The sequence below is a fragment of the Mesitornis unicolor genome, unplaced genomic scaffold (genome assembly GCF_000695765.1).
Source record: "Mesitornis unicolor isolate BGI_N332 unplaced genomic scaffold, ASM69576v1 scaffold25787, whole genome shotgun sequence".
NCBI classification, from domain to species: Eukaryota; Metazoa; Chordata; class Aves; order Mesitornithiformes; family Mesitornithidae; genus Mesitornis; species Mesitornis unicolor.
Genome location: NW_010194746.1, coordinates 1 through 9911, shown reverse-complemented (window position 1 = coordinate 9911; position 9911 = coordinate 1). Strand labels below are relative to the sequence as shown.

General features: G+C 52.8%; 1 protein-coding gene across 1 annotated transcript in view; it reads left to right on the top strand.

Moving 5' to 3' along the window:
• LOC104543328 (microtubule-actin cross-linking factor 1-like) overlaps positions 1 to 8398 on the top strand; it is a gene marked incomplete at its 3' end in the record, with an annotated part of 36575 nt that extends 28177 nt beyond the window's left edge. The window contains 7 exon segments of the mRNA XM_010187912.1: positions 249 to 412; positions 1494 to 1656; positions 1795 to 1949; positions 2192 to 2266; positions 5009 to 5126; positions 5525 to 5736; positions 8275 to 8398. Of these exon segments, the coding sequence (XP_010186214.1) occupies positions 249 to 412; positions 1494 to 1656; positions 1795 to 1949; positions 2192 to 2266; positions 5009 to 5126; positions 5525 to 5736; positions 8275 to 8398 (1011 nt within the window).
• Positions 8399 to 9911: the final 1513 nt, after the last annotated feature.

The window sequence follows — 9911 nt, the reverse complement described above, 5'->3', positions numbered from 1 at the left end:
GCTCTTCTCTTTCTGTGGTTGCTTTGTGATGAGGTTTTGGGGTCTTTTTTAGGTTGTTTCATGAAGTCAGGGTCCAATGTGAATTCCCCAGTGAAAAGGCAGCACTTGAGGGGAGAGGTTGGGTCATCACCCTGTCCTCCTACCTGATTTTCTGCTTGAAAATTAAAATGCATTTCACAGCTGCTCTTTCCTGAGCCGCCCAGACCTGCTGACCCACCTCCAACCGTTCCTTTCCTCCCGTTTTCCAGGGAAATCCTTGAGCCAAGCCACCCCCCCCAGCATGCCCATCATCTCCCAGTCGGAAACCAAGAACCCCCGCATCAACCAGCTCTCGGCGCGCTGGCAGCAGGTCTGGCTGCTGGCGCTGGAGCGGCAGCGCAAGCTGAACGATGCCCTGGACCGGCTGGAGGAGGTAACGGCCACAGCAGGCACCGACACCGGGGGTATTTTACCAGAGAGGTGCAAGAAATGCTTTAAATCAGTGTCACCTCTTAAATTGCCCAGCTCTTGCAGGCGTTTACTGCTGCCATTCTGAAAAGACCCAAAAAAATACTCCTAAAATAATTAATTCAGGTTGAAAGCTACCTTCTGTAATTAACTGCACGTTAATGAACTGCTCTGTGCCCCTGCAGTCAGTGTCTGTAGAGGGAATGGCAGCCAGGCCTGCTTTACTCCTAGTCGTTAGTTTAACAATTACTGTCTCTATCTTTTCCAAACATCTAATGTCCTTTTTGTTTTTATTTATGCTTAACAAAGCAGCTATGCCCAGAAGTGAGTGTTTTTGTTTTTTGTTGCTTTTGCTGTAGGTCAGTTCAGTTTCTATGTATTCATGTTTTTACTTCGTTGCTTTTACCTCCAATAACGTTTAAGGGAAAAAAGAAACAAACCCAAAAGCGCTAAAAATTGCTGCTTTACCTTGCTGTGAGCTGCTTTAGCTGGCGGGGTCATGGGGATCCTTTCTGGGGGGGGATAAAATGTTTAAATTGGAGGGTGAGTGGCTCGTTGGTGGCTCATCAGAGGCTGAACGCCAGGGTTTGCAGAGCTGAGATGTGCCCCGACCGCTGTCCTACCTAAAAAAGAAGCCAGAAATCCCCTCTCGGCTGCGTGGACGGACAGGGAGAGGGAAGATGCGTGCCCAAAATTACACCAGCAAGGGGTATTCCTCCCCAGCAAAGCTTTTAGGCAGATTCCCGGGTGAAGATGTGTGTGTCTGTGTGCCAGTAGCCGGTTTCTCTGCCTGTGTGTACGTGCGCCAGCGCGGGAGACGCCGCATCCCGTGGCTCTGTGATGCGCGGTCCGTGTGGCGGCTGTCGCCTGTGTCCTGTTCTGGAAAGTCCATTTGAGCGACCTCCTCCTTAACGGGGCTTCATGGATTAACCCAGAGAAACCTTCCCGGGAGGGCAGGGCGGTGGGAGCTCACCTGGAGGTCGAGGTTTTAGGGTGCTGCTCCATCAAGGATTTCCCCCGTTGACTTCTCATGGGTTTCCTTCCAGTTGAAGGAGTTTGCAAACTTCGACTTCGACGTCTGGCGGAAGAAGTATATGCGCTGGATGAACCACAAGAAATCCCGCGTCATGGACTTCTTCCGGCGCATCGACAAGGACCAGGACGGGAAAATCACCCGGCAGGAGTTCATCGATGGCATCTTGGCCTCTAGTAAGTCCCTGCCTAAAACAAGCCCAAAAAAATGACCACCTCAGTGTGACCAGAGCTTGTCCCTCGCTCATGAACCATGCTCCAACATCCCTGGCTCCAATATCACTGCATCCAGTGCTCATTTCTCTCTCCTTCCAGAATTCCCCACCACAAAGCTGGAGATGACGGCGGTGGCTGACATCTTTGACCGTGATGGGGACGGCTACATCGATTACTATGAGTTTGTGGCTGCTCTCCATCCCAACAAGGACGCCTACCGCCCCACCACCGATGCCGACAAGATCGAAGATGAGGTAAAGCACCCGAAGAGGAGGTTTTGGGGTGGTTCAGGCTGCGGGTTGGCACTGGGGAAGACAAAAAGGAGAAATAAGAAGGATTTGGGGGACGTTGAGCTAAAATAATTGGCTGGTACCACCAGTACCTGCAGTGGTTTTGAAGAAAAGGCTCCATCGGGGGGTGTGTTCTTCAAGCAGTGCGTTGTATTGGAGGGAAACTCCCAAAATCCTGGTCTCTGACCTCTCCTATGGTGTTGCAGGTCACCAGGCAAGTGGCCCAGTGCAAATGTGCCAAGAGGTTCCAAGTGGAGCAGATCGGCGAGAACAAATACCGGGTAAGGCCAAACGCCGCCCCGGCGCCACCAACCCCGCTCCCCTTCCCACCCGGGGTGGGGGCGATCACCCATGGGTGCCCATGGTGTGGGGGACCCCCCTGGGGGGAGCTCTTGGCTCCCAGTGGAGGTGACTGGGCCGTGTTTGCCCAGCGCCGGCCTCGGCCCCGGGGCGTTCCCCGAATCGGGAGAGCATAAAAGTGGCCCTGTTCTGAGGCCGGCCCCGTCAAACGCCGCATTCACTGCGCCCGCGGCCGCCCTTGAAGTTTTCCTCGCGGATGAGTGTACCCTTACGGCTGTGTTTTCCTTAGCTGGCTCCCGAAAAAAGGGAGAATAATTTCCTTAAAAGAATCTCTTTGTAACGCGCTCCCTGTTTACGTTTCGAACCCTTCGCCGGGGCGAACCCGGCACAGCTGCCGCTTTCCCGCCCCCGCTGCTTTTTGGGGCTGATGCTTCGGTCGGGAGGAGCCGAATTGCCCCCAGCTCCAGGCTCCCCAAACTTCTGCCTTACACCCAAATAGCAGAACCCCCCTCGAATTTCTAACTACCTGCAGTTAACAGTTGTCGTGATGATTGCACCGTTAATCCCATCGATGTTTTTCTTGTTTTTCTTTCCCCTCCTCTTCCTCTCAACTTTCCTTCTCCCCCCCCCCAAATCCCCTCCACACCTCCTCTCCCTCCGTAGTTCTTCCTCGGCAACCAGGTACAGTTTGCCTTGCGATGGTGCTGTCTCTCACCTCCTATTTTGATTTAACAACCGTAGCTTTGTGTGTCTGTGGTGCTGCTCTGTCCTTCGGTGCTGTGGGAGGATGTGATCTGGGAGCAGAGCCTGGTACGGAGCCGTGCTTGAGCTTGAGGGGGCCACCCGGAAAAATAAAGAAGACCAAAAATGGGGCAGGAAATTCAATGGAAAAAGCAGAATTTAACAGAAATTGAGAGATTTTTCTCTCTGTGGCTCCTTTCTTGGGTACATTGGGGGTGTTGATGGTAACCAGTGGCAAACCACAGCACCCTGTGGTGGAGCACTGGGATACTGGTGGGCTCATGCCCCAGACTGTGTTTTGGGGTGAAATCCTGGGGTACAACTGCTTGTGCCAGGGCTGTACCAGGCTCTGGAGGGTTCGGATCGCAATCACCATGGAATGAGAACGTGGAGTCCATCCCTTTAATCCCGTAGGTACCAGTAACTAAACCCTCATCCATCCCTGCTACACCACTGAGTAACTCCTACACCTCTGAGTAACCCCTAACCGGAGCAAGGCTCCCCAAACCCGCATGTGTCCCCATTCCTGGTGTGACCCGGGATGAGCTGTGCCGTGTGTGTGAGTGCTGGCCGGTTTTGGGGACAGAGCTCTTTTTGGAATGGGATTGGAGCATCACATCTTCTTGTGATGCCCGCACTTGACCAGAAAAACCTATTTTTTCCATGCAAAATGATGGTACCCTACCAAAAACGTGCCCAAAAAAGAAACAAACTTGGATGTCCAAAGTGGACGGATCCAGGAGAGCCCTGGCTTTAATTTAGGGAGTGACTGCAGGAATATTTTCAACGGCGACTAAAAAATTGATGTCAATGCGGCAGCGGCAATGAGAATTAACGTGGCCCTGGTTTTCCCTGGTGCAGAACTCGCCCGTATGTAGAGCCTGGAGGGAGGGAAGGCAGCTCCTGTGCCCTTCTCCTTCCTCCACCACACTGGGGTGAATGCATTTTGGGGATGAGGAGGAAAGAGACCCCTCCAGGGCCAGGGTGGGAGATGCTGCTGCCCCCTACCCCCGTGCCCGCCATGACCCATGGATCGCAGTGTGGCTTCGTACTCCGTTTTCATTCAAATCTCTTCATTTTTCCATTCTTATCCACTCAGGGAAAACATCACTGCTTTTTTAAATCCTTTTTTTAAATCCTTTTGAAGATGCTTTTGCTTTCCAAGCCTGGTTCCCCTATTTCTCATCACACAGGGGCTCTGCAGACCGAGATGCGGAGCCGCTACATCCAAACCAAGCTCCCAATGTCCTGCACCGGCTCTGCCGAGCGATCTCCTAATCCAGGAGATTTAGGGAGCTTGGAAAACCAGGCCCATGCTTCCAGTTCAGGGGTGCGCTCGTTTGGTCCTCGCGGGTGTTTCAAATCACTACTGACCATTGCGATCACTAATCAGTCATCGCCGCGGGATTCCTGCCCGGATTCCCATCACCGCGCTCACCCAAACGTCCTCGCGGGGCGATGGCTGCGGCGGGGGCTTCCTGGCTTGGTGGGGGTCAAGTCTGAGGCCCGGTGAAATCCCTGGACTTCAGATTTGATAGGAAGAGGTTTTGGGCTCGGCGCTGCTTGCATTGCTGCTTCACCGGCTCTGTTCCGCGTGGGCTGCACCAGGAGGGTCGATTGCATCCCCAGCCTCTATTTCCTTTGTGGTAAAAGGAAAAACTACGATTCTGGCTGAGAAAACCCATCCAAAGAGCAAATTCCAAGTTATCATTTGCTGCGCTAAAAAATTCCCTCATTGCGGCTTTAAAACTAAAGGATTTTAATAGTTGTATCATCTCAAAACCACGCAGCAACAAAAAACCCTGTGTATTGGTACGAGCCTGTGCTTACTCCAGAAGAACCCAACTGGAGAAGCCTTGAAATATTCAATAGATCAATAAATTGGCCGTTTCCAGTAGCTTTGCCCGGTGCATCCTGGTGTAGGAAGGAGCCGAGTGTCCCCGGTTGTGTCCCCATCCCTGATCCCGTTCTTGTCTCCGCAGTTCGGTGACTCCCAGCAGCTGCGGCTGGTGCGGATCCTGCGCAGCACCGTCATGGTGCGCGTCGGAGGAGGATGGATGGCCCTGGATGAGTTCTTAGTGAAGAACGATCCTTGCAGAGGTGAGGTGGTACCTGGGGTTTATACGAAATTCGGTGAGGAGCTGCCCAGAGCAGAATCTCAACCCTTCAAAGCTGCTCTCATTATTTTTAAGCCACTTTAAAGATGATCTGCGTCACTCTTAACACACTGTGTTTAAAGACCATTGGGGTTGTTTTACTGAGGAATAAGAGAGCATCCAGTTTGGATTCATGGGGCTCGGGCAGCTTTCAATGGGACAATTTCTAGGGGCTGATGCGTGGTGGGAGGTGGTGAGGGCAGAGCCATGGAGCTGGGACCACATCGCTGCCACCCGCTCACCCTCGGGAGCTGGGATCTGGGGCCATCGCGAGGATGCTGACCCCGGGGATGGTGTTGGGTTCATCCAAACCTCAGCTCCCTGCTCCTTTATCCCCCCCAGCGCGAGGACGGACCAACCTGGAGCTGCGGGAGAAGTTCATTTTGCCGGAGGGGGCCTCGCAGGGGATGACGCCGTTCCGGTCGCGAGGCCGAAGGTCGAAACCATCGTCACGGGCGGCCTCCCCAACACGCTCCAGCTCCAGCGCCAGCCAGAGCAACCACAGCTGTGCTTCCATGCCCTCCTCTCCCGCAACGCCGGCCAGCGGAGCCAAGGTGGGATCACACGGGAAGCCCTCCTATTCCTCTTCCTCCTCTTCTTCCTCTTCCTCTTCTTCAGGAACCACAGCCCAGCCAGAGCAGCAGGAGGAGGAAAGTTGGGGATGGGGGCTTTGGTGGCTGTTGTCACCTCTAGAAGATGTTGGTGTCTGCAGGATTTGGTGGCTGTTGTCACCTCTAGATGATGTTGGTGTCTGCAGGAGGACCCCGCTGTCCACGTGGGATGGGTGGGTGGAAAGGTGCAGAACAGATCCCTGGTCCTGGTCCCCAGGCGCTGCAGCCGTGGTGTCCGTCCATCACCCATCATCTCTCCTCTCCCACCACATCCTCTGCCCATACACATTTAATTTCATCATCCGTTTGGGTTTTTTCCCTTTATTTCAATTGATGTATTTCCTGTTTGGTTCTCAGTTCATTTTACTGCCGTTTTTCCCCCCATTCCAGCTACTTTTCTGTTCCTTTTTTTCATTTTTTTTTCATTTCACTCACTCCCACCTCTTCCCCCCCCCTTCCTTGGATTTTCCATTTCACAGACTCCACACCACTTCTCCCGATGTTATGACAAACCCTGGTTGATAAACAGTAAAGCGGGCACCCCCCTGAGGGGATTCGATTATTCCGACCTCCAGCTCCCGAGCGCCGAGGTAGAGTATGGGCCCGGCAGCCGCCGAAGGCCCCAGTGCCCCCGGCATGGAGACGTCCTGCCTGTTCTAACGCTTTCTTTGTGATAGAGCAGCGCTTGTCAGCACCGCTAACGCGCCGACCGGTGGCGTTTTTCATGGCTTTCCAACTCGGCTTCAATAAAACATCAACTTTAGAGTCAAGCCCAGTGGCTTGCGATTCAAACCTGCTTTCAAACCAAGAGAGGTGCATTTCTCCTCTCGCGTTTAAAAAAATAGATACATTTCCCAAGCTTTAATGGCTTTTAAACATCGAAAAGCGGCCGTGTTTTGGTTGCCTTTCAAATATTGGAACCCAGCAGCCGAGTTGAGACCTGAAAAGCAGCTACAGCGCATGCACGGTAACCACATCGCCTTCATTCGGATGAAGCGCTTGTCTGTATCCATCACCGTCTTTAGCGCCTTGGTGTGGCCGGCACGGCTCGGTGCTGCCAGGAGGACGAATTCGGGCTGAAACTTGGATTTCCCAAAAGTTTCGGCCTCCTCGTGAACTCCCCTGTGAATCAGCGAGGAGAAATCCCGGGCAGATTTTGGTGATTCACGCGGCGGTGCCATGCGCGGGCAGGATCCCGGCGTCTGCTCGGCGCCGCTTTCACGTGGAAGATGAATTGTTTTAGTATTTTAAATCACCCGAAGGTCGAGAGCCCTTCCCTGATCACCCTAAATCGCCTGCTTGCTGCTGTTTTAACCTGTTTGTGAAATAGGATCACGGACCAGAATCAAAATCTCTGATGATGAAAGCGGTGCCTTCACAATCACCCGTTACTGGATCTTAATTCACCCGGTGCCCAGAAGGGAGCCCCATGCCCCTCTCCCCTGCTGCAGCTCCAGTTTCATCTCATTTCCACATTCCTATTTCCCCAAAAAATCACAAAATCACAGGAGATGGAGGGTGACCTCTCCAGCTGCTGCTTTAGAGCTCATTGGGAGTTGCTTTCTGGAATTAATGTACATTTATTGGGGGGATGCAGCAGGGCTGGAGCCATCCCTGCCCTGATGCTGCCCTGAACCCAGCACTTTGCTCATGCCTGGAAACTGGAGCTGCACCCAAGGTGGACGCCTTTACCCTGCCAGGACCCTCTGGGCACCTTTACCCTGCCAGGACCCTGTGGGTTCCTTTAAACTACCAGGACCCTGTGGGTTCCTTTACCCTGCCAGGACTCTGTGGGTTCCTTTAACCTACCAGGATCCTCTGGGCACCTTTACCCTGCCAGGACCCTGTGGGTTCCTTTAAACTACCAGGACCCTGTGGGTTCCTTTACCCTGCCAGGACCCTGTGGGTTCCTTTAACCTACCAGGACCCTGTGGGCGCCCTGTGCTGCCCAGCGCCTTCCCCTCTGCTTCCTCCCAACCCCGTCTGCGTTTGGGACATCTTAAAGGGTCGGGGACGGCACCGTTTCAGGATGCGGCCGAAGCCGATTTGCTCAGCACCTCCCGGCAGCAGGACGTGGATTTTGAGTCTCTGCCTTGTGTTTGAGCTTCCAAAACGGCCCTGGGCTGTGAAACGCCTGGTTTTGCCAAATTTCACCTTCTCTTTCTGGAGCTTTTGAACCCAGGCGATGCTGCCATCCTCCAGATGAAGAGCAGCTTTGCTTTTATATATATATTTTTTTCCCCAAACGCTTTGAAAGAGCCGTGTATCAGCCTGCAGCGCGCAAATGACCGTTGGCTTCCAAATTTTCAGGCCTTTTTCTTTTTTACCCCCCCACTGCCCGTGTCCTCCTTGACCCTTAAGATGGATTTTAATTCAATATCGGCCTCCTTGAGCCGAGGCGCTGATCTCGGATGTGATTTTGGCCCGTTATTGGTCCGGCTGATGCCTAAAAGCTGCTGTGCCTGTGCTTCCCCCCCCAAGGTGACCCCCTCGGCTGGCAGCAAGCTGAAGCGCCCGACCTTCCACTCCAGCCGGACCTCGCTGGCCGGGGACACCAGTAACAGCTCCTCGCCCGTCTCCGCAGGTGCCAAAACCAGCCGGGCCGGTGAGTTGGGTGACAGACGCCCAGTGCTGCTCTTCCTACCCCGTCACTTGAATTGGCAGGGAAAACAGTAAATATTTCGGGAGGCTGAAGGCCAATGCCCCCCACTGCCTTGGGAGGGGATGCTGTGATGGTTTCGCAGCGGTGAAGTGAGGGTTTGCTGCTGCTTCGTTCAGATCTCGGGAGTTCATCAGTGCTGGCGCTGAACCCCTCGTTTGGGGGGTGCTGGGAGGGTGCTTGGAAGCAGCCGCAGCAGCGCTGGGGATTTGGGTGCGGGGCAGTCTGGGGATGGGGAGAAATTGTCCTCTTCCTTCTCTTCCTCTTCCTTCTCTTTCTCTTTCTTTGTATCTTCTTCTTCCTCCTCCTCCTCTTCATCCTCCTCCTCTTCTTTGTTGTCATCCTTCTCTTCCTCTTCTTTCTCTTCCTCTTCTTTCTCTTCCTCTTCTTTCTCTTCCTCTTCTTCCTCTTCCTCTTCTTCCTCTTCCTCTTCTTTCTCTTCCTCTTCTTCCTCTTCCTCTTCCTTCTCTTCCTCTTTCTTCTCTTCCTCCTCCTCCTCTTCCTTTTCCATCTCTTTGTTCTCCTCCTCTTCTTCCTCTTCCTCCTCTTCCTTCTCTTCTTCTTCCTTCTCTTCCTCTTCCTCCTCTTTCTCTTCCTTCTCTTTCTTTTTCTCCTCTTCCTCCTCTTCCTCCTCTTCCTCTTCCATTTCCATCTCTTTGTTCTCCTGCCTTCCTCCTCCTCTTCCTTTCTCCTCCTCTTCCTTTCTCCTCCTCTTCCTTTCTCCTCCTCTTCCTTTCTCCTCCTCTTCCTCTTTCTCCTCCTCTTCCTCCTTCTCTTCCTCCTCTTCCTTCTCCATCTCTTTGTTCTCTTCCTCTGCTTCCTTTTCCTCCTCTTCCTTTTCCTCTTCCTCCTCTTCTACCGCTTCCACCTCTTCCTTCTCTTTGTTCTCCTCCTCCTCTTCACTGTCATCCTCCTCTTCCCCTTCCGCTTCCTCCTCCTTCCTCTTCCTCCTTTTCTTCTTCCTTCTCTTTCTCTTCCTCCTCCTCCTCTTCCTTTTCCATCTTTGTTCTCCTCCTCTTCCTTCTCTTCCATCTCTTCCTTCTCTTTCTCTTCCTCTTCCTCCTCTTCCTTCTCCATCTTTTTGTTCTCCTCCTCTGCTTTTTTCTTCCTCTTCCTTTTTTCTTCCACCTCTTCCTTCTCTTCCTCCTCCTCTTCCTTTTCCATCTCTTTGTTCTCCTCCTCTGCTTTTTTCTTCCTCTTCCTTTTTTCTTCCACCTCTTCCTTCTCTTCCTCCTCCTCTTCCTTTTCCATCTCTTTGTTCTCCTCCTCTGCTTTTTTCTTCCTCTTCCTTTTTTCTTCCACCTCTTCCTTCTCTTCCTCCTCCTCTTCCTTTTCCATCTCTTTGTTCTCCTCCTCTTCTTCCTCTTTCTCCTCTTCCTCTTCCTTCTCTTCCTCTTCCTCCTCTTCCTTTTTCATCTCTTTGTTCTCCTCCTCTGCTTCTTTTTCCTCCTCTTCCTTT